The sequence below is a fragment of the Mercenaria mercenaria genome, chromosome 1 (assembly GCF_021730395.1).
Source record: "Mercenaria mercenaria strain notata chromosome 1, MADL_Memer_1, whole genome shotgun sequence".
NCBI lineage: Eukaryota > Metazoa > Mollusca > Bivalvia > Venerida > Veneridae > Mercenaria > Mercenaria mercenaria.
The window spans coordinates 53,600,036-53,624,460 of record NC_069361.1 but is presented as its reverse complement, the minus strand read 5'-3'; the positions used below and the strand labels follow the sequence as shown (position 1 = coordinate 53,624,460).

Sequence of the window (24,425 nt, the reverse complement as noted above, 5' to 3'; positions counted from 1 at the left end):
GCGTGATTATAAACGGTACGACATCAGGTTTATTTATTTCCAAGTAGGCCTAACAGTTAGAACAGTAGTAAGCAGCTGCTTTGAATGCTTACCATCTATTCTAGCTTAAATGTGCTGTTCTTGTCACTTTTGGGGATGTTTTAACAGGAGAGTAAACGTGTGTTTACTGAGAGATTTTCGCGCTCACGGTTAAAACACCTTTATATTTATGCGCGTTCTTTGGCAAAGTATTACTTCCCCAAAATTCAAATGGGAATGACGTCAGATGCCATTCCCGAGCATTTCATAATACTGAGGTAAAATATATGTAACAGAATTTTTAATACGAGCATTTCATGGAAATTTAATGACGTTCATGAAGACTATATTCATTTAGTATTTTGCTATTACGCGTTTATTGCTAGAATAGCGTGAGCGCATAATTTTTCGTCGTATAACATCTGCAGAATCCCGAGGACTTAGTTGATGCCCTAGTTCGGTAGGGCGAGGGTATCAACGTATTCCAATGAATCCCTACAAAACTACAGCGGTACTGTTATTCACTATCAGACCACTGGCGTCAGACCAGAAAGAAAATGCCTCTGTACATGTAATACCCTACCCCTAGGTATTCTATAAAAAAACATGGTCATGAAGGGGAAAATATACTAACCCGTTTCAATCGGGCATTTCATACCTAAAGCACGCATTTTGGTAAATGTGTAGTATGGCAAACAAGTGGTAATTTATCTTCCATTGTGTACCGGTCACATTTCTTCAATACTTCTTATCTTACAAAAACAACGCGTAGTTTATAGATTTTTCAACGTTGCACAAAAAACTTGCTTGACCTTCCCTGGTGAAGTTCCGTTCTAGATTATAAAACCATTCTGATTGGCTGTTGTGAAAATGTATGTCAATCGTCATTTTACTACGCGTGTTCGCATATATGTGAAAATGCAGCATAAATGTGCAAAATGAATAAAATAAACATAACAGATGTAGACCAATGTATGATTTTAAATTAAAAATCATATACAAGTTGAATTTCATTCATCATTTCGAGTTTTAGTGTAAAATTGTGATTTTTTTAAATTCCGTTTTTGTTTGTTTACGTTTCGCCTAACATGTGCACACTGCCGTGACCTCTAGACCGGATGTTCATTAGGGAAGGTCAAGCAAGTTTTTTCTGTAACGTTGACGAAAGCATAAAATATGTTGATAATCTCAGCAATATTGAATATTGAGACAATGTGACTGGTGCACGTTGGAAGATAAATTATCGCTTATTCAATAAACTAGGTACCCATTCACCGAACTGCGCGTTTAAGTTGAGAAATGTACGATTGAAACGGGTTAGTATATTTTCCCGCTCATGACCATGGTTCTTATAGAATACCTAGGGGTAAGGTATAACATGTACAGAGGCATTTTCTTTCTGTTCTGGTACCAGTGTATCAGACCAAATTATGTAGTGACTAGAAGGATTCTCAACAACTAGTAATAACTTGTAAACATACTTTAACGCATGCTGTAACCTCTGCAGGATCTCGAGTGATTGTTTGGTGCCCAAGCCCGTTTACCATATTCTGGCATAAATTGTTTCAAAGAAACTAAAACAATGCACCAACGTTGTTAAATATTTGGACTGCGTGTGCATGTCAGCGTTGTTTGATCACGTTGACGTTATATCCTTTTGAATTAGGGGGGGGGGGGCGTGAATAAGTATACGCTGTGATACGGAACGCGCATTTGTAGAAATGTGTGTTAACAGCGTTAAAGCGCGAGAATTTCTCTGTTAAAATACCTTTTTCTCTCCTGTTGAAACATTCCCTGAAACGACTCAAACAACAATGTTGTGCTAGAATATCAAGTAATATTTCTTTCTTTCAAATTCTTGATACACGCACCAGCCATGCATTCAAGGTCAATGAAAACTTTTATGCCATTTTATAAAGACACAAGGTAGATCAGGAAAGCACTAAAACGGTGGTTTAATATATAGCAGTGCCGAAATGCTTATATATATACGACTCTTATGTCATGATATTTTTATGCCCCCGAAGGGAGGCATATAGTTTTTGAACCGTCTGTCGGTCTGTCAGTCTGTCGGTCTGTCCGCATTTTTCGTGTCCGGTCCATATCTTTGTCATCGATGGATGGATTTTCAAATAACTTGGCATGAATGTGTACCACAGTAAGATGACGTGTCGCGCGCAAGACCCAGGTCCGTAGCTCAAAGGTCAAGGTCACACTTAGACATTAAGGGATAGTGCATTGATGGGCGTATCCGGTCCATATCTTTGTCATCGATAGATGGATTTTCAAATAACTTGGCATGAATGTGTACCACAGTAAGACGACGTGTCGCGCGCAAGACCCAGGTCCGTAGCTCAAAGGTCAAGGTCACACTTAGACATTAAGGGATAGTGTATTGATGGGCGTGTCCGGTCCATATCTTTGTCATCGATGGATGGATTTTCAAATAACTTTGCATGAATGTGTACCACAGTAAGACGACGTGTCGCGCGCAAGACCCAGGTCCGTAGCTCAAAGGTCAAGGTCACACTAAGACATTAAGGGATAGTGCATTGATGGGCGTGTCCGGTCCATATCTTTGTCATCGATGGATGGATTTTCAAATAACTTGGCATGAATGTGTACCACAGTAAGACGACGTGTCGCGCGCAAGACCCAGATCCGTACCTCAAAAGTGAAGGTCACACTTAGACATTAAGGGATAGTGCATTGATGGGCGTGCCCGGTCCATATCTTTGTCATCGATGAACTTGGCATGAATGTATACCACAGTAAGACGACGTGTCGCGCGCAAGACCCAGGTCCGTAGCTCAAAGGTCAAGGTCACACTTAGACGTTAAAGGTCATTTTTCATGATAGTGCATTGATGGGCGTGTCCGATCCATATCTTTGTCATTCATGCATGGATTTTAAAATAACTACGCATGAATGTGTGACACAGTAAGACGACGTGTCGCGCACAAGACCCAGCTCCGTAGGTCAAAGGTCCTAAACTCTAACATCGGCCATAACTATTCATTTAAAGTGCCATCGGGGGCATGTGTCATCCTATGGAGACAGCTCTTGTTTTTTGTTTAAATAAAGAGGTTAAGTGGCATGAGTATCTGAATACGCGAATGCCGTCGCAAAAAGGGGCAATAAGTTGGAAAGTGCTGATTAATCACAGCTTCGTAATCATAGCTAAATTTTCCTATTAATAGTAAGAAAACTTTTGTTGTTGATGTTTTACTTCCAATTAATGTCCCATAAAGAAGCTTTATTTAGTACCATTGCCAATCTTTTCTATTATGAATGTGTATATAGAATAATTTCAATGAGACAGAATAATGACAAATCCATCGGAATTATAATTTTGTCCAAGATCGAAACGTTAACCTGTTTATCTAATTTCTATGGTAGCTGAAGTCTGCCATTTCATTCAGACTTGTCGGTGCGTTTGTAGAATGCCAACACGCCGACACACAATAACTACAAACTACCACACCAACACGACACATATGTTAGCTACAGAAATGTATAAAAACAATTCTTTTATTTCCTAGAAATCGACCGTTGTTTGCCTTTTTAATAGTGACAGAGGTATTTTAAAAGCAAACCATCTGGTTTTCATTACTTTTTATATCTACATTTTATCTCACCTGAAAGGAAGGTGCAGGTTGAGCTATTAGTATGTATAGTAGTAAGTGGATCGCCCGGCGTCCGGCGTCCATCGTCCATTGTCCACAATTTACATAAACTCTTTTCCTCTGAAGCTATCGCATGTACCTATGATAAAAGACCTAAGCCAAAATTCATTAATTCAAACGATTATTTTCATATGTGAGAGGACGTTCTTAAGATGGTAAACAATTTATCACTTAGGACATTTATGTGTTGTTGATTTAGGTAGATTGTAGATTGTCCGTAGAAATGGACAACGGTATAGATAAATGGTAGTACACTAAATTTCTTTCTTTTAGAAGCTCTGGTTTTGTTTCCTTTCAACTGGTTAGCATTTATACACAGGATGCTTTTATTCAAACAGTATTTACAGAAATTTGTAAAAACCTTTGTTGGTGGTGCACAATTGTTTAAAAACCGGTTTCGGGTACTATAAACATCTGTCTCGTCCGTCTGTCAATCCGTCAGCCTGTCAGGCTGTCAGTCCTTTCTATTCGTGTCCGTCAATAATTCAGCCATCCATCAAGGGATATTAACTGGCAAAAATGTACCCCATAATGGTACGACCTGCCGCGTTCAAGATACAGGTCCAAATACAAGTTCCAAGACTTACATGGAGGTGTCTGTTTCGTCTCCGGTCCATAACTCTGTCATCACTATTACATGTACTGAGCACATATTTTCGTGCCACATGCAAGACCCAGACCCCAAAGTTAAAGGTCAAGATCACACTCAGAGGTCATAGATTGAAGGGGTTAGTGCAGTAATGTGATTAAAATACAACTTCTTTAGAAAGACGCAGAAGCAGTCCTTTTTTTTAATTCCGCTATTCGTTGGACATGCCGGATGAAATAATGATATTAATTGGAAGATTATTTTTAACTTAAAATGTCATGTTTTATCTAGATATACTATTTACAAGATATGCATAGATTGATATGTGATACGCAGGCACTGTGAATGATCACATTTAAAACACAGTATTTCATTAATAAGCATAATAAAATAAATAACGACATAGATATCCCTCTACTTCCTGAGCTGTTTCTGTCTGCCACACAGTACTTTTCAGTTGAATTACAACTGACAAACGGTGTCCACTCAATAGAATCTAACATATATTTTATAAACAGGTTGATATTACATCTATTATTTTATGTAAAAACGTTTAGGCCAAATATTTGTATTCTGGACGTGCGGAACTTTGATCTTCAGCAAGACTGGTTATCGATTTTAATTTCCAATGAAAACGATATTTTGTAACCTGTCACAATTATTCCAGTAGTGTTGCCCATCGACGATCAATGTTGCAGGATCTAGCTTGTTCATTTTTTCAAATTGGACATTACCATTGTACTATTAACTGTTAAAAGAAGTGCTTACCAAAACGATACTTACTGAATGGCGAACAGTACAGGTCATGCTCGGACTGCATGGATATGCAGGCTGATCATGATCTGCACTGGTTGCAAAGGCAGAATAAATCCCGTTTAGCATGACAATGGTTAATATTTAAAATGGGTATCGCAAAAGATCCAATACCCATGTATTAAAACTACTTTGTGCTTACAACTCATTATATGTAATGAAAAAAGTAAACAGGAGTAACTGCATCGGTATTTATTGCACCACAAACAAAACGCAAGCACAAATGAGCCGCGCCATGAGAAAACCAACATAGTGCGTTTGCGACCAGCATGGATCCAGACCAGCCTGCGCATCTGCGCAGTCTGGTCAGGATCCATGCTGTTGCTAACGGTTTCTCTAATTGCAATAGGCTTTGAAAGTGAACAGCATGGATCCTGACCAGACTGCGCGGATGCGCAGGCTGGTCAGGATCCATGCTGGTCGCAAACGCACTGTGTTTGTTTTCTCATGGCGCGGCTCAAATGGATACGGGAACCCAATAATGGTACAAACTCAATTATTACTGATCCTGTTCTAGCAAAAACTAATGTTCTCTCAACCGTTTGTTTGCCATGAATTTCATATGTAATACTTATCAAAATGCAATGTGTGATAAACTTACAACACAACAGGACCAGAACACAAAGATTTAAGTTAGGAATGTTTATTAAATCTTAACAAAATTGGAACACAAAACCATTCAAACCGAAAATATGCATAAACGTGTAATTCTGCAATTAGACTTTATAAAGGGAGAGTATTCCACATATGTATATTCAGTTAAAACAGTCGTTTTACAGAATGAAAACTATTCTGAAGAGTGAAAATTATTCCGCAACAATGTCTTTCACTTGTCGTTTTTAAACATTAAGAACTGTTACCACTTGAACAAAAGAAAAAATGATTTTCAAAGTTTGCAATTTTTTACAGGAACATATATGAGCCGTGCCATGAGAAAACCAACATAGTGGGTTTGCGACCAGCATGGATTCAGACCAGCCTGCGCATCCGCGCAGTCTGGTCAGGCTCCATGCTGTTCGCTTTTAAAGCCTATTGCAATTGGAGAAACTGTTAGCGAACAGCATAAATCTCTACCAGACTGCGCGGATGCGCAGGCTGGTCTGGATCCATGCTGGTCACAAAGCCACTATGTTGGTTTTCTCATGGCACGGCTCATATATAACTTTCTGCTGATATATCCTGGATGATCTCAAGGTTCGAAATTTTATAAATCGTATGATATAGTGACAAACCTACACCATGTAATTACAAATCTACATGTTAATATTATAATAACAGAAAATCAACATAATATTATAAAGCGTGCACAACATACATAGATTAGTCTACACAATACGATGAAGAAAGCACATAATAGGAAATTGTACATCATATATACACCAACCATAAAGCAAAAAAGACGGTTTAGCTTTCCGTATACTCATCTTTGCTTTCAATGACATGTCCTTTGCTGTGATCGACTTCGCTCTGTTTTTAATATTCAAACGTATCAAACTACATAAACACCAACTACAAATAAAGGCAGCTAAATAGGTGAATTTGGTATGTCTATATGACTAAAAAACAAAGACGAATATCCATCAGGGAAAGCCACGTTCTAAAGACGCAGCCTCCCCAAACGAAAAACCATCACGCGGACGCGCGCACGACCAACGCATACGCTCATACAAAGTAAACACACAAGTACAAGACGAACAAATAAAGGAACAGAGTGGGCACCATCTTGGAACGGTCAATGGCAAAACCACCACTGGGGAGCTTAAACCGGTTTATCGTGCACCTGTCCTCACTCTTACCCCCACCATGCTCCCAAGTTACAGGACAGTGTAAGTATAAGTTATCCCCGCCAGGTGAAACCTTAACGTACACAAAGGCTACAGAAGGCATGCATTGTTAAACAAAAATTTCTCTTGTATATTTGTATAAATGCAATCCTTAAGAACCTAAAACGTGTGTACTCAATGCGTTTGCAAAAGACGCAGCAACAAGGGAAACACCCTCAAGGGCCCGACGAAACAGGCGAACAGTGTCACGATGGGATTTAAGAAATACCTATCATACCTATCATAGAGTCCTCCACCTGTTCCGTCAGACATAATCAAAGAGGAAAGCGTAGCGTCCAACTGTAAAAGGGCTGAACATCAAACATGCGGTGTGTCTCAAAAAGATGGGTCATAACCTCTTTTAAAAAAAAAACAAAACATTTAATGACTTTACCAAATACAACTGGAAAATTGCCATGACCTAAAATCTTACGAAGTTTGTAAACCACATCCCCATAAACAATTCTAAATGACATATACATTATACTATTTATAGTAGCTTTATTCACATCGTTAATAACACGCATTACTCTAAACTGTCCGATGCTTGGTTGTCCTTGTCGAGTGGATCAAGAATGTTGATAAAAGTGTGTATGAAATAGCCGACTGTTTAATGTAAAAAATAATAAATGGATTTAATTTTTATATTTAACCATCTCTTGACATCTAAAAGTTAAAGAAAAGTGCTGGTATTCAACGATCCAATGTACATATTGAAACTTTTGAACAATACTTTAAAGCTGTCAATAACCCACAGAGCCATTTTTACGAGCCAGATGGGGACATTACATATTTTATTGAACGTAACGAAAATGATGAATTTGGAGTTATGTTTGATGAATTAAATATCCCAATTAATGAGTGTGATATTACCAAAGATATAAAGCAATTTAAACCTGGTGGAAGCGGAGGCCCAGATACCCTTTTGAAGGAATTTTTTATTCATGGTAAACATGTATTTATGCCATCATTAATATCTTTATTTAAGAAAAAGGTTATTTTGCAGTAAGCTTGTCTGAAGGTTTTGTAATTCCATTACATAAAAAGGCAGCAAAAGTGACGTAAATAACTATAGAGGCATAACATTACTTAGTGTATTGGGTAAACTTTTTATCAGCATTCTAAATAATAGATTGTCCAATTGGGCTGAAATATATGGTGTATATGTAGAAGCACCAGCAGGGTTTAGACCGAATATGGGGACTATTGATAATATTTTTGTATTGCATGGCCTTATTACTCACATGCTTAACCAAGGCCGACAACTTTTTTGTGCATTCATTGATTTTACTAAAGCTTTTGACTACATTTTGTGTGATAATTTATGGTTTAAGATGATAGTATTAGGTGTAAGCGGCAAAATTTTGAATATAATACGATCTATGTACACAACAGTGAAAGCAAGTGTAAAATATTGTAACAAATTAAGTGATGAATATGAATGTGTACTTGATGTAAAACAAGGTGAATGCTTATCTCCCTTTCTCTTTTCAATGTTTCTAAATGACCAAGAAGATCAATACATGAAAAGTGAAACTGAAGGCATTGATGTCAATATGTTTAAAATGTTTTTGATTATGTATGCCGATGATATTGTTATTTTTGCTAATAGTAGAGATGAATACGTCTAAAACAAAACTCATGATACAATGTATTTAGAAAAGGGGGTAGATCACCTAGAGATATGAATTTTTATTATAAAGAGTGGATTATTGATCTTGTTACTAAATTTACATATTTGGGTATTGTTTTCACTACAGGCGGATCTTTTGCAAAAGCACAAAATACAACTGCAGTCCAAGCGATGAAAGCCATATTTAAATTCAACAAATATCGTAATAAATTTGTAAATATTTCTTCTTTTCATAGATTGGATCTTACTGATATAGAGCTAATTAGTCATATTCTTAACTATAGCAGTGAGGTTTTGGGTTTTGTACATAGCAATGCAATTGAAAGAGTTCACATGCACTTTTGCAAACGCATATTATGTGTTAAGTAAACTACTCAAAATGATATCATATATGGTGAACTCGGTAGATTATCTTTCCAGTCAGTGCGTTATTATAACATCATAAAATACTGGGTATATTGCATACAAATGAGAACAAATTTGTTAACAAACAATTAATTAATAATTAATTGAAAAATGATTGTGAAAACTACTCAAATAAAACAAACTGGTGTTCACTAGTAAAAAATCTTTGATGTACATTAGGTTTTTATAATGCATGGTTTATGCAAAGTGTTTGTAACACTAACCTGTTCTTATGTCACGTAAAACAAAGATTAAAAGATCGGTTGGTATATAATTGGTCAAGTAGGTTAGACAATTCAAGCAGGGCTATATTCTACAGACATATTGCTATTTTTAAGTGTCAACCATATCTCAATTGTATAAACATCAAACGTTTTTGTACAAATCTTACTAAGTTAAGAGTTTCTTCTCACAGATTGCATATTGAAACTGGCAGATGGACTTAGCCAAACAGTACACCTCTTAATGAAAGAAAATGCCTTTCTTGTGATGTTTTAGAAGATGAATACCATTTTGTATTGGAATGTAAAGTATATAATAATCTAAGGAAACGTTTTATTCCCATGTATTACTGGAAAAGACCAAATATGCCAAAATTTATTGAACTGTTAAATTCTGAAAATGTTTGCATAATACGAAAGTTAGGAAAGTTTGTGAACAGGGCTTTTGCTTTAAGAAAAGAAAGGTTATACCCAGCTGCTGTCAATGAAAATAATGTTAATGATTCTTAATATTAGATGCTCTCTTTTGTTACAGATGTATGTATTTTGTTCTGTAGTCTGTATAGATAAATAAATTATTTAATTAATTTAGTAAATGAACATAATTATGTGCTATATACGCCTAGACACGGTATACTATACGCTTTCAACTAATATTTTAAGCTCTCATTTATAGTCATTTTAATTTGTATTTTCTTAAGGCATACTGCCATAAGAATCCTAGTTTAATATTTTTGCAGTGTATTTTGTTTAACGTAATATTATCATAAAACTATGATACTATACTTTACAGTTTGATTAACATGTTGATCTTGTGTTTCGTTTCGGCAAGATCAACATTCATATTGTGTACATATTGTGTACATATGTTGTGAATATGTATGAAGACGTATATATATATGTGTTTGTATAAGCATACAGGATATAACATATCTATTGACCGAATGCTACTACATTTACCTTCTTAGTATAAAACAATAATATAACATATTTATTGGTAAAGGCTACTACATGTATCCACTATTTACAAAAAATATAATTGAGCCTTGCCATGAGAAAACCAACATAGTGGGTATGCGACCAGCACTGATCCAGACCAGCCTGCGCATCCGCGCAGTCTGGTTAGGATCCATGCTGTTCGCTAACAGTTTCTTCAATTCCCATAGGCTTTAAAAGCAAATATCATGGATCCTGACCAGACTGCGCGGATGCGCAGGCTGGTCTGGATCCATGCTGGTCGCAAACCGACTATGTTGATTTTCCCATGGCACGGCTCATATGTAAAAAGACAAAATTCTGTAACATGTGTAATACTCAAAATGTGACACTAGTAAGTTCTGTTAAGCACTGATTTATATGACTTTAATGAAATCATTATTCTTATTAATATTATTCTTGTATTATCATGTGCTCTTAAATGATTGATATGTTTGTAATTGATATGCAATTTATCGTATACCTTCTCCGATTAAACACTGTCCTGCCACGTATTATGTTTTGTTAGTCCTTAAGGGCCATTTGGCCTTATGGAATTTGAAAAAATAAAACTTATCAAAAAAACCTATCTAAAGTAATAGATAAAAGTAATTATATTGCTTACACAGCTTGTGGCTGTCAAGGAAAGTGTACACATTCAAATAAAAAGCCACAAAGTGTTCATTTAATTGCTCCGTGCACAAGAGATTTGTGTAAATCACTCCAAGCTGTCTGTCGATGTCTGTTTCTTTTCATACTGATCCAAGAAGTTGAAGAGATGATTCTCCGTAGACAACAGTAGCCGCTTTAAGGTTTGCATTGCTAAAATGCTTACATCTGTCTTAACATCAAACTCCTTTTCATAATTCTTCAGTGGTAGGATGAAGCTGCGAGGGACTCCAAATACGTTAGACACTTTGTTGACTAGCTGCTTGATAGTGTCGCTTTGGTAAACATTCCGCACGTCCTCTTCAACATAGGAACAGACGTTGTCGATTTTAGTCAGCACAATTGCCTGTGGCAAGCCTAGAAATATGATAGACTTTCGTACTTTTTTATGAAACATGCACCATTTCGTTATATTTGATATATGTTTCGCTTATGTTATACAATTTGACTAATTGCATGTAATGGCAACTAGACCACCATTAAAGTCATCCTCTTTCTGCGATATTATGGGTATTTATTTGTCATACCTTTTTCAATGTGTACAGGAATTACATCAGACAGGTTATCTATTTCTTTTTTAAACGCACAAAAAAGATAAGCCATCAATTTCAATTTAAGTTCATGATAGTCAACAAAAATAACATTCTAATACAAACCTTTCTGTCTCACTTTCGCCTGCATGCTCTTCACTTTCTCCAGCATTTTCTCTGAGAGAATGGTTGCTGTATTGCCATCAAAGACAAAGCATACACAATGAATTTTGTTTCCAAGTGTTGGTGAAGTGACGAATCCATGTATTTCAGAGGATATTGGAGTTGTCGGGTTAAACTAAAAAAAAGTTATTCTGACATAATATAATTATACATTACGTTTTATGACATGACACCTTAGATAAATCGTCCTTAGTTTGTGTTACTGAGAACCCCGTTTGCTAGGATAAAATCAGGAATTTGGGAAAAATTGCTTTCAGATTTATTTCTAATGTTATGTTATGTTTTAAACACGTTTCCTACGGACCTCGGGCAAATAGATATATATACATATATATATTCATTATGGAGTTCATTTCTGTACCGTGATTCCTTATTAAAGCCATTTATAAAATTTCGTTGATATCATTCCACAAACACGTTGCAATTTAAAAGAGCCGATTATGTTGTTATTCATATCTACGAAACAACAAACCTGGTACCCATCAGGTACATGTCCATCCAATATGTATGTTAGCTCTTGTGCGTCTAAACCTTGACTTTCTTCTAGACCCATTGTGTCGCACAGGCAAAATTTCAGCGGTTTTTCCATTCGCGATCCTCGTACATGGTACATCCGGTACTATAATTTACGAATATAAATTATTCGGAATATTCCTTTTAATCACAACCTATGCTAAAATTATCAAAATACCTCATTACAAGGATGATTATTCGGCCTGTTATGATTTCTCTTCCGAAAATGATTAAATGCATTCAAGTAAAGCTATTTTGGAAATCGGGTTTGTTGTAAATATCTTAGATATTACTTCTTTACATATCTGTTTCATTGTCTCTGAAATTGTAAAGTTTGTAAAATTTGTTATCAACAAAGTTCAGATTAATTTGTAATAATGTGTTATATCCACCGTTACTTCTATTTCAAAGGCAGATGAAATCATCTTTTCTGATTTTATTTTTTTCTAGCTTTAAAAATTGATTGATTGCACATTTACCTTTGACGTTATACTTTTCTCAGCACTACCACATACAGCCTGGTCAGAAATATGCCCGCGAAAAACAGATGCTACAGTGTTGAAGAAACTGGACTTTCCTGCTCCAACTGGACCTATAACCAGAATGTTTGCCATGTCGATTCCCAAGCCGTGTGGAGGGGCAAAAGAAGCAGCAAAATGTTTCAGATCCTCCAAATCCTAAGAAAAAAGGAAACCAAACTTATGATAGGTGTCTATATACCTGGTATATTGTCGAACATTTGACAATAAACAGTTTTCAGAGTTGACATTTAATTAATTTTGCCATCTTACCTTCCAATCCCAGCCAGGCGTTTCCCTCCAAATGTTTGCTAGAGGAGATTCTAAAAACAAAAGCAAATTTGATTAGATATTTTATTCCAATTCGGAATTACATAAGATATGAATATTCATTTTACATTCTTATATGATATTCGTAGGTCCGCATCGGTCTCTATTGCACGTATTACGTATATACCAAGTATACATGAAAATAGTTACATAAAATCATTTTGTATAAGATATATTGAATAATTTATTTCGTATTATATTTTGCAATAAAATATTATTGTTTCATCCACAAATACAAAGAAACATTAATTAGGCAATACTTCAGTTTTCGATCAATGTAGGTTATTGTTTATACCTGATAAACTATACACTTCAACATCGAGTACAGTTTTAATGTTGTCTGTCACTTGTTCAGTTGAAAGTCCACCTATGTCATATGCACTCCCCATATTCATGCTTCCATTGAGTGTGTACTGCGTACCTTGCGCTGTCAGAGATCCGTTGAATACATACAAGTCATAACCTGATCCAAATGTTGGACCGTAAGGGTCGTGGCAGTAAAATGCTTTATCTGGATTTTTCACTGGGAACTTATTAAGGGCGACCTTTCCATCAGCCGTAAGGCGGAATAAGAATGCCCTTTCGTCCTTGAAATGGGCTCCACCACCGCCAGAAACCCAGCTTTTCTCTATATAACCGCCATAAATGGTGCCTTTTGTGTTGTAAATGACTGTAACTGTAGGACCTCTGTTATCGCATTTTTGATGAAATGTTGTTGCAGCCGCACCATCACGTGTAAAACTATACAGCAGATTGAAATCTTTTGCACCAGTGCCAATGAAGCGTTCTACAGCATGCTTTTGTGAAAATGAAAGTCGTCCGTCCATTTTCTACAATACATTAAACATTCCTTTGGATGCACCTAATATCTATAATTTTTATAATATCAAGACTAGAAATGAATACTATATTATAGTATATAACCTTTTTTCATTTATTTCTACGAAGATTTTTTATCCGCAAATAAAATATTACACTGTACTTTTCAGTGACACGTTAACTGTGTCACCAATGTTGCTGCTTGTACACGTCAGGTAAAACAAGGAAGGATTGTGTTAAACTACAATTTATGTTTAAAGATAATTGATTGCCTAACTTAGATGTAACACAGTATTATTACACTTACATATCATCAATATACTTCCTATAATTATTTTTAGATCTTTATGGTTTTTCGTTCATCGACAGGTCGGCATTAAATCTCCCGCATTGTGTGTACGCACGCATTGAGAGTACACTATTAAACCTATGTTAAACCTAACCCTAACATTTAGTCAGTATGTAGTATATTCAATACGTGCGTACATCCAATAATGGCGATTTAATGTTGACGTTCATGGACACTCATTCTAACAAAGTTATTTGATTCTCATTTTTCTTTAATTTTTGTTGCTGAAATTTGTCATTTCTAAGACAGCCTGGCCTGTAAAGTAACTATGGCTACAGGAACAGTGGTCAAAGACATGTTGATGAATGTTTACCATTTTATTTTTATTTGCCCCCGCATAATGGACGAAACAAATTCCATTTTTTCTTTTTGTTGTGTAGTTGTGTAGCCCCATTAAAAATTATAGAACGATATTTTCAGCTTATATTGTTGTTTCACTGTGTATTCTGTCGTCCCAAAAAAGGAGAAAGAATGAAAACAAGGGATCGCGATAGAGCGAAATACCGACACATACGCAAACGCCGACTCTGTAACAGCATCATAAAATTTTCATTTTACTACTCTTCTTTTTTGCGGAGGCAAGGGAATCACACACCGACACATAAGTGACAGTGACAAATGCGAATATGCCGTTCTGTCGCCCGCTAAGATAATAGTTATTTGACAGTAAGTCGTTCAGTTGTCCCTGCCACAATAACTGAATGGTATGACGTTAGTTTCTTTTTACTATTGTCTCATGTCGTTTTTGCAGGTGGAAAGAACGAGGACATCTTTCTGTCCAGTTCATCAACGTTGCAAATGTTTCAGGAAGTGCTGAAATACGTTTAAATTATAGAACGACAAAAGGAGATAATCAGAAAAGGTCATCACAAATGGACGACAGTTTCTAATTTGTGGGGTTCAACCCCGTAGTGATGACAGGATATCAGAACGCTAGAATACGAATAGAAATGTCGTCATGTCATTCTGTAATTGCTGTGGGATGAATAAACGACACAATGACAAACTAAACTAGAGTTATCGGTGAATTATTTGACACAACCAGAAGTCGCTTTGATACAGAAGAAGTCAAATATTGTTTTCGTGACTTTTAAACTTTAAGCGCGACCTTCATCTTGAATCCAATGACCTGGATTGTGCACAGCGCATGTTCTCTTGACTGCAGTTAACACCTGATTCTAATTCTATGATAATCATTCAAATGGTTGAGAAGATGCGGATTCGACATACATTTCAGCTAGTTGATTCTTGACCTCTGAGTGTGACCGTGAACTTAAACTAAGTGATGTAGATTAAGGTCTTCAAGTGTGACATTGACCTTGGATCTGGTGATCTGGTTTTTACGCTTTTCGCATTTCTCGATTATGCTTTTTTCATGATTTTCCCAAACCGCTTCGAAAATACGGAGCAGATTCAAAGTTAAGCTATCTGACAGTAGACCTCAAAGTCTGACCTTGATCTTGGACGTAGTGACCTTGGCTATGCAGAGTCGTTTTGATGATGCAAACGCTTACCAGCGATTAAGAAGATAAAGAGCGAACATCAATTACGGACGGAGGACTGACCACCAACTGACAAGAGTGACTATATATCGTGACTCAATATAGTTCCCAAATACTTTGTATCCGAAAGTATAATATATTGTTTCGGATATGTTGTTGTGTCGTTCTACGCTCCTGTTAACGACATGTGTCGGCACCGTTATCGGCGTGTGCATATGTGTCGGTCTTTCGTTCTGTCGCTCTGCATTTTTCATTATATCGATTTTGACAGGCGCAGCAGAATATAACATTGATTACACAGATATCTGTTGTGTCGTTTTTACGTTTGCGACAGAGCGACAGGATGAAAACGATAGAAATCAGTCATCATACATTTCCTGTGACCTAGACATTCGGAATAAAAGCGGTCTCTTTTCGTTATGAAAGCCTTAGAAATTCCAAAGGATAAAAATATGATATATAGTTGATAACATTTCAGAGGTGCGCCGATACATTGAATGTCATACATGTTTTAAAATGATAAAATTACAATTCACGTGACCGTGTAAATTTCAAATAAAACATCAAAAATATAGGCCACGGTATTTTCCGTATTTAAAAGTCTTGTGTCATTTTGTCTTTCCGAAAACACTATATTTAGTTAATGTGTGGGTTTTCGTTTGATATATAATTACAATTATTATATATCACTTTAAAGAACTTACTAGGTAGCTATACCAATTTGTGAAAGCTATTTTAATATACTAGAATAATCAAAGCTCTATTTCTATAAGAAATATTCTGCTGCAAGTGTACGAGAATTTATGTCGGCCTTTGGCCCCCCGTTTTTCGAAAAATAAAGACTTCAGTTTCGGTGCAAAAAAAGCTTGTTTTCCGAAATTAAACATTTATCTCTAAGTAATATGATCTTTACAGTTTTAACATAAAATATATCCAAAGTGCGATAGGGTACAGATGTTTTGTGCCTTAATGCTGATTTCGGCCATTTCAGCTATAAATTCGCACATTAGCAATCCATTTTGATTATTGTTACAAAATAAGAAATCAAAGCAAGGGTTGGCAGTGAAGAATTTTGAAGATGAATGTCCATAATTTGGTGGGGTTTTTTTTCTAAATAAAATCCCGTAAATGCTTAAATCAGTTGTACTTCAGATTAGATTTGTGTAAATTTTAAACACATTTTTGTTCAAAATTGTACCTATGATTCTTTTGGATGGATTTTTGAATATTTTAAATAGCATCAAATCAAAATTGGAAAAAAAAATATATAAAGGTTATACTATGAAAAAAAAATGATTTAAGTACAAATATTTTGCATTTTATGTAACATATATTTGGTTCTTGAAAAATAAGGAGGAACCTAATGGATATTTCAAACAGTATGTCAGTATCTAACTGCTTTAGAGAGACTCAGTATGTAGATTTATGCTGTAATTGCTCTACTCCTGTATTATAAATGACTAATTTACAAGCCGTTAAAATAGTTTCTTACCTTAAATTTTCTTTCTTCTCTTTTGGTTTCGCTCACGAGTAAAAACAAATTGAAAGCAAAGATAGTTTATCTGGTTCAGTTTATCATTACTCATCCGGGTATAGCCGATTCAACATTATTGAAAGCGCTATCTATTTCGTATTTGTTCTAATAGTTGTAACAAATGCAGTTAAAATCTGATCATAGTCAAATAATGTGTGTGTATGGATCCTTGTGGCATAAACAAGGCGAAAGACTTAATTCCGTGAAATGCAAATTGTTTGGTGCACTGTAACATTCTGGTCAGTAGTTTACTTGTTCTGGTCATTATGGAAGCCCTAGAGGGACAACTGATTTCCGTACTTCTCACTTCTGACTTCTAACTTTTGCACTTCTCACTTCAAACTTCTCGACTTCCTACTTCTAACTTCTACACTTCTGACTTCTAACTTCCGCACTTCTGACTTCCAACTTCCTGACTTTCGACTTCTGATTTCCAACTTCCACACTTCTTACTTCCGATTTCTTGACTTCTTACTTCCTTCTTACTTCCGACTTCCAGCTTCCACACTTCTTACTTCCGACTTCCAAAGAGGGAAAGTTGGAAGTCAGAAGTGTGAAAGTTGGATGTCAGGCAGTTAGAAGTCAGAAGTGTGGAAGTTAGAAATTAGAAGTCAGAAGTGCAGAAGTTAGAAGAGGGAAGTAAGAAGTCAAGAAGTCGGAAGTAAGAAGTGTGGAAGTTGGAAATTAGAAGTCGAATTTCAGGAAGTTAGAAGTCAGAAGTGCGGAAGTTAGAAGAGGGAAGTGAGAAGTCAAAAAGTCGGAAGTAAGAAGTGTGGAAGTTTGAAATCAGAAGTCGAAAGGCAGGAAGTTGGAAGTTAGAAGTGCGGAAGTTTGAAGTCAGAAGTGTGGAAGTTAGAAGAAGGAAGTAAGAAGTCAAGCAGTCGGAAGTAAGAAGTGTGGAAGTTGGAAATCGGAAGTCGAAAGTCAGGAAGTTGGAAGTCAGAAGTGTGGAAGTTAGAAGTCAGAAGTGCCGAAGTTAGAAGTAGGAAGTTAAGAAGTTTGAAGTGAGAAGTGCAAAAGTTACAAGTCAGATGCGGGAAGTACGGAAATCAGTTGTCCCTCCAGGGCTTCCATAGGTCATTGCTTTATTATAGTTTTATTAATTTAATATGTGAACATCTTACCAGGTGATACATATCTCGGTTGTAAATAAAATGACTGTATTGTAGTAAAGCTATACATTTCAATACATTTTTGTACGTTTTTAGACCGGGATATGGGTACCAGTCAATACATGTATTTTATGTTACATTCAAATCTATTATCTTTAATGACTGTCTATGTACATTTTATCACTTTTATCATTGTTTCACAAATAATCAATTTATTATAATACTTATAATATGTTCAGATATTCACAATATATCTTTAGATAATAGTTACACTTCTAAGTTTGAATCATTATAGTGGCTTCATTGTATCATTTAGAAATATCGATTTTCATAAGGTGTACCTATACGTTAAGTTACAGCTTACATTTGAGTACGATGTGCGTATATTTACTTCAGTGGATCTTAAACATGTGCATAATTGTATATATCTTTTCAGATATATCCGCTTAGGCCACACCAAAGTGAAAAGTTGTTCATCGGATTTTTTTCTAAAAAAATTGAGGCGGCGAGCGAAAAAATAATTCAAATATTTTTTTTGGTTTTTGAGAAAATCAGGAGCGAGCGAAGATCGAAGAAATATATTTGGCTCTCGACTGACTAAAAACCTTAAAATAGAATGTATAGCCCTTTTACATAAATAATAATTCCCCAGGGATTGAGAAAATCTGACCTGCAGACGCACAACAAAGCAAACACGTGAAAAAAGGTAATAACATTGGCATACAGTACACTGTAATCAAATAGTGTATGTTTTGAAAATGCTGTTAGAAAATATGTAATAAACAACAATGCATAACCTTAAACCATACTTATCACATACATATGTGACTTCACCTAGACCAAATTGGGCCAATTTTATGCCCTATCTCAATTAAGGTCTGAAATGGAGATTAACGTTCATTAACATTAGTCTACTAAATGATAGGAAAATTTGAAAATCGAAACCGATCTGAAAACAACTCGTAATGTAAATTCCTTACCCCATCAATTTTCTATGCAAATGCTGATCATTTGGACAGGAAAAACAGAAAACAGATAAGTGATATGCATCAATAAGTAGTTACCCTTACCAAAATAATGTAGATTGATGATATCAAAAAATTGAATTAGTATGTTTTTCTTCATCCAGTTTTCTATGAAATAAATCGATTTTTGCAGCATGTAATTTGGTAAACATTTGAAGAAAATGGCTAACTGCATTAAGTGGAAATAACTTTAATGCAACTAAATATAAGTGTTATGATCTATTATAGACGATGTGTGCGTAGTATGTATTTATTTTGATTAAAATTCATTTGAGAACAATCTGGGACTGAAATTATAAGCATGTATACACTTTTACGTCCGTAAAAAGTAGCGCACCAAAACATTTTGAGCTGATTTTTTTTCAATGGGGCGAGCGCAAGCAAAAAAAACAAAAAAATAATATATTTTTTGTGTTTCTGAAAATATACGAGCGGCAAATCCGATGAACAACTTTTTAATTTGGTGAGGCCTTACCTCTTCAATTAAGAAAATCTGATCTACAATACGTGTACACCAAGAAATGCGACAGTATTATCAAATTTCATCAGTCACCAGTAAATTTTGCTTAAGTATATATATGAGTAGTATATATGTATGAAGTGTAGTTAAAAGCGGGCTACAAAAACCAAGTTGTTTCATGTCTCGAAATTTACGAAACTCAAGGGATATTCTCTTAAGTAATAGCTACGTTCATGTATCCAGTTGTGTGTGCAACCTTTCATTTTTAGTAATAACTCACAAGCAAACCTATACATCATTTTGGCGATTATTTTTATTTAACTTTAGCTTGTATTTTTAAAAATAAAACAGAAAAAAAACCACATTCCTTCAAGAATTTAGATTAAGAACAGTTACATGCAAATATTTCATGTTAGACCTGCTTAAATCAAAGAAGAAAACAAACACTTTTTTTTGGATACTTTAATGTAGTTACTTACATTTTACTTCTTGATTTTAATGTCCCACACCAATGTATATATATGTTTATGTATCATTATTATTATCATTATTGATATTATACCAGATTTATATATATAGTGTATCATATATAGATAGCTGTGGAGCTTATGTCATACGAAATGCAGATACATTTAAACTTTGTTCACTCGAACTCTGATAGTTCGTACATCTCCCTTCGCTCGAACTCGTCGTCAAATCCCGGCAAAAGTTCTATATAATGTGTTTTGTTCAATAGCTCGAACAATCGATAACTCGAACAAATTTTACTGGTCCAATCGAATTCGTGCGAACGGAGTTCGACTGTATTAGTAAGTGCTTTCGCTTTGTTTTAATCTTACTGACATGGAAATGTCTGCCAGTTTCAGGAAGAGAATACAACCAGTCACTCATAGACTTTAAAATGGCATCGTTCAATATGTGTATACTTGAAATTTATACAAATAGTGTGTGTACATGCACATACTTTTCATTTTTTTCTCTCTTCCAGCGTGGGAGAACTCTGCTTGTCATCCATGTCTAGATTATGATGTATGCTACACATGCAGCTATGTATGCCCATGGTTAGACGGCTGACGTGAAATAAATTGCACTTTTAGAAACGAAGAAAATGAAGATGTAATCTGGTGAAATTGAAAAGATATCCGTGTTCTTTTTGAAGGTCGGAGTACGCGGAGTATCCATAAACAAAGCTCGAAAACAAGTGCGATTAAAATACTACCATTCCTGCATGCATACCCGATATGTGCTGCATCTGTCTATTTAACTATCAGACATGACCCAGGTTCCCGCTCGTGATGAAATAAATGCACGGAGGGGCAGCTGGGGTCTTCCTCTACCATCAAAAGCTGGAAAGTCGCCAAATGACCTATAATTGTGTCGGTGCGACGTTAAACCCAACAAAATAAATAAAATCACACATGAAAATCACAAAATAGTAAGTTTTTTGTCATGATGATATTTACAGAAATTTAGAAAAGTCTAAATTTGTCTTGGCAATTTGTATCCTAAACGAATGAATATATTTATTATTGAAGCTGCGGTTGTCTGGTTTGTAACGAACATCACCCAGTAGGCTAACCTTATAACAAAGCCAGGGGAGTAGGATATGTAACACATGAAACAGCCCTTGGCATGGCAGCAAGCGTTCTTTTAAAACATTTTACACATTCTGAGATATGTTAAGCACGTGTTCATAAACTTTCAGCCAATAATGCACGATCGAAGTGAAAAAACTGCATTACCGGAACAACAACAGAAACGGCAAATCTGATAAAAAAGACTTGTGGTCATGCTGCACATAACTGAAAACATCAATGTTGTAAATGTTTGGCATGCAAGACAGAAATAAATAAAAAAAACGACAGGTAAGCAAGTGTATTACTATGACTGATTATTATGAGAAATGAAGAAGAATGGAAATAACGACTACAATGTTGTATTTATGAAACAAACATATTAGTTAAAGAAGTGCGAGTTTGAAAGTTTATGACCAAATATGTCATAGTGTTTGAATAATGTAGGGTCTTACTTGTAATGAAGTATTATTATGTCGTGTTTTTCTTTTTTTGTCTCAACTTTTATATATCTAGCCCTATTTCTCCATTTTAATATGCTGAAATGCTTTTAATAACACACCAGTTACATAATCGTTAAACGATTACAGTTCCTCCAATTGTATGCGTTTAGTATCAAGAATGTTTCACACACTTTTTTAGGGCTATTAAGTAAAAAAAAAAAAGAAACATTAAACAGGAAAATTCGTTTCTTATGTCATGTGATAAAACACTTAATGAATAACTAGCCTGTAAATAGTCAAAACTGTTTACCACTCGTTCTTCGGAATTCAGGAAAACCGTTCTAAAATGAACAAGAATTTGTAACAGAGTTACCAACGCCTCCCGCCTATTTTTCACAAAACATATTGCATGCCAATACAACATATTCTAAGTAATAGGGCAACATACTAACAATGTACACAACTATATATATATCAGTTAATTCATGAAGACATAACGAAGTTTTGAAAATGTCTGGAATTCTGTAATTGGTGAATGCTTTCGAATGCTAATAATATCTGTATTTTAAAGATTTAATGTAATTCTATTTTTAAATTGGTAAGGAAAAATAAACAAGAGTGCCAGAATGTCATAATATATGCCCGTCATAGCATATTCCTTTACATTGGCATGGATTTTTTTTCAGCCAATTATAAAAAATGTCATAATATAAGTTATTTATTGAAACAACAAAAAGGAAATTAATCCTAAAAAATATATGTATTTAAGTCCACACAAAACTCCTTACCAGGTAGAGAAAGGTTAAAATACACCTAACACATTGATGTAGCATGCCTGTTGTACCATAGAAAAGAGGTCCAGCCAGAAATAAAAATGTTACAATATAAGCTATTTAAGGTAACAACGAAGGGAAGTAATTCTAGCACCTGTATTTTCATATGGATTGTTTGGCCAATTATGAAAAAAAAGTTTAATAGGAGAGATCGCCCGGCGTATTTTCTATTTTTTGAACTGATAAGACAGTGCTCGGGTGGGCAGAAGCCGAATGTCAATGTTTTTTGTAAACAGTGATGTTTTCTAACGGTCTAAAATTTCTTAAAACACAAATTATGTCAATATATTTTTTGATCAATGGAAAGGTTATAAAACAAGCAATTTATTAATTAAGAAATAATAAGTTTCAAACGTGGTTTATCGTAGAATAACCCGAGGTTTGAGTCATTTCGATTCTAACACGACATACTAGTATCAACAGTGTTAGAAAATATGGTAACTACTTTTTACGACCATTCTACGCACCTGGATAGGATGACGTCATTGCACGCGTGTGGTTTATTGCAGAATAACCCGAGATAGATTTTGCTCTGCATGTATGTAGGTTATTTGCTGGTCGTGTTAGACTTACTTTTAATTGTTATTTCGAAATAAAATGGATTAATTATGAACGCTTAACTTACAGTGTTTTTCTAAAAGTTTTGAACATCACTAGATCTACGCAGCTTTTAAAATTATATGTCATTTAAAACGGTTATTCATTGAAAAAAGATATTTGAATGCGAAAATATGAAAAATATAAGTATTTCAAAAACTTTGTTTGAATTTTGAAAATCCATAAACGAGCGAGAAAGTTATTAGAAATTAAAAATTCCGATCCCATATGCAAACGATGTAAAAACATTTCTTTTGCCCACTACAAGATAAATAGATGTTAATGCGTGACGTCACCGCGATCTCTCCTATATAAGTTATTTATAGTAACAACAAATGGACGTTAATCCTAAAAAAACAAAAACAAAATCTATAGAATATAAGTCCACACTCAACTATTTTCCAGGTAGAGATAGGTCAAAATTGGATGTAACATGCATGTTGTACCACAGAAAAGTGGTCTCGACTTTTCCCCAACGGTCAGTAATAAAAAATACAATAAAAGCTTTTTTAAAGTAACAACAAAGGAAAGTAATTCTAAAATCAAGTGTTCCTCATGGTGGTGACTATTTGTGCCAAGTTACAGCAAAATCTCTCCATGCATAAAGAAGAAATGCTCCAAACAAAGTCATTCTTGAATTTGACCTTTGAACTCTGTCTGTGACCTGACCTTAGACCCTGAGACCTGTTTCTTGCACATAGCAAATCAACTCATTACAGCTCATTACAGGGAACATTTGTGCTAAGTAATTTTAAAACCTCTTGATGAATGGCAGAGTATATTGGACCGAACAAGAATCAGACCATGTTAACTTTTAACGTCTAAGTATGACCTTGACCTCTGAGGTAGGGGTCTGGGGTTTTGCGAATAGCACATCCTCTCATTACAGGAAACATTTGTGATAAGTAATTTCAAAATCCCTGGATGATTTAAAGAGTTATGGCTGGACACGAAACCGTTCTTGTTAGCGTTTGTCCTCCGAGTGTGACATTGACCTTGGAGTTAGGTTACTGGGTCTTGCACAAAACACGTCGTCTCATTATGGCGTGCATTTGTGCCAAGAATTTCAAAATCCCTTGATGAATGACAGTTATGGACCGGACACGAAATAAACCCTCTAAACCTTTGACCTCTAAGTGTGACGTTAACCTTGAAGCTAGGGCTCCGAGTCTCATTATTGGGAACATTTATGGAAGGACGGACGGACGCAGCCTGTTTCTATAATCCCTTTTTTTTCTTCTAAAAAGGCAGGGGACAAGAAGTATAAGCTA

General features: G+C 35.3%; 1 protein-coding gene across 1 annotated transcript; it reads right to left on the bottom strand.

Moving 5' to 3' along the window:
* Positions 1 to 8,908: 8,908 nt before the first annotated feature.
* On the bottom strand, positions 8,909 to 17,173 carry LOC123545581 (interferon-induced protein 44-like). The gene is made up of 7 exons (XM_045331906.2): positions 17,069 to 17,173; positions 13,202 to 13,736; positions 12,850 to 12,899; positions 12,538 to 12,735; positions 12,018 to 12,164; positions 11,489 to 11,660; positions 8,909 to 11,189 (listed from the first exon to the last, which is right to left on the bottom strand). The coding sequence occupies exons 2-7, from the start codon at positions 13,731 to 13,733 to the stop codon at positions 10,882 to 10,884; spliced, it is 1,407 nt and encodes a 468-aa protein (XP_045187841.2). The 5' UTR covers positions 13,734 to 13,736; positions 17,069 to 17,173; the 3' UTR covers positions 8,909 to 10,881.
* Between the last annotated feature and the right edge of the window lie 7,252 nt (positions 17,174 to 24,425).

Bases quoted from the DNA above. Each gene is read 5' to 3' on its own strand.
- LOC123545581 (XM_045331906.2), bottom strand. From the start codon at position 13,733: ATGGACGGACGACTTTCATTTTCACAAAAGCATGCTGTAGAACGCTTC. The intron at 12,165-12,537 runs GTAAATGTGCAA...CGTAAATTATAG, and splicing joins AGAAAAGTATAACGTCAAAG to TACCGGATGTACCATGTACG. The intron at 11,661-12,017 runs GTTTGTTGTTTC...ACTTTTTTTTAG, and splicing joins ATGTACCTGATGGGTACCAG to TTTAACCCGACAACTCCAAT.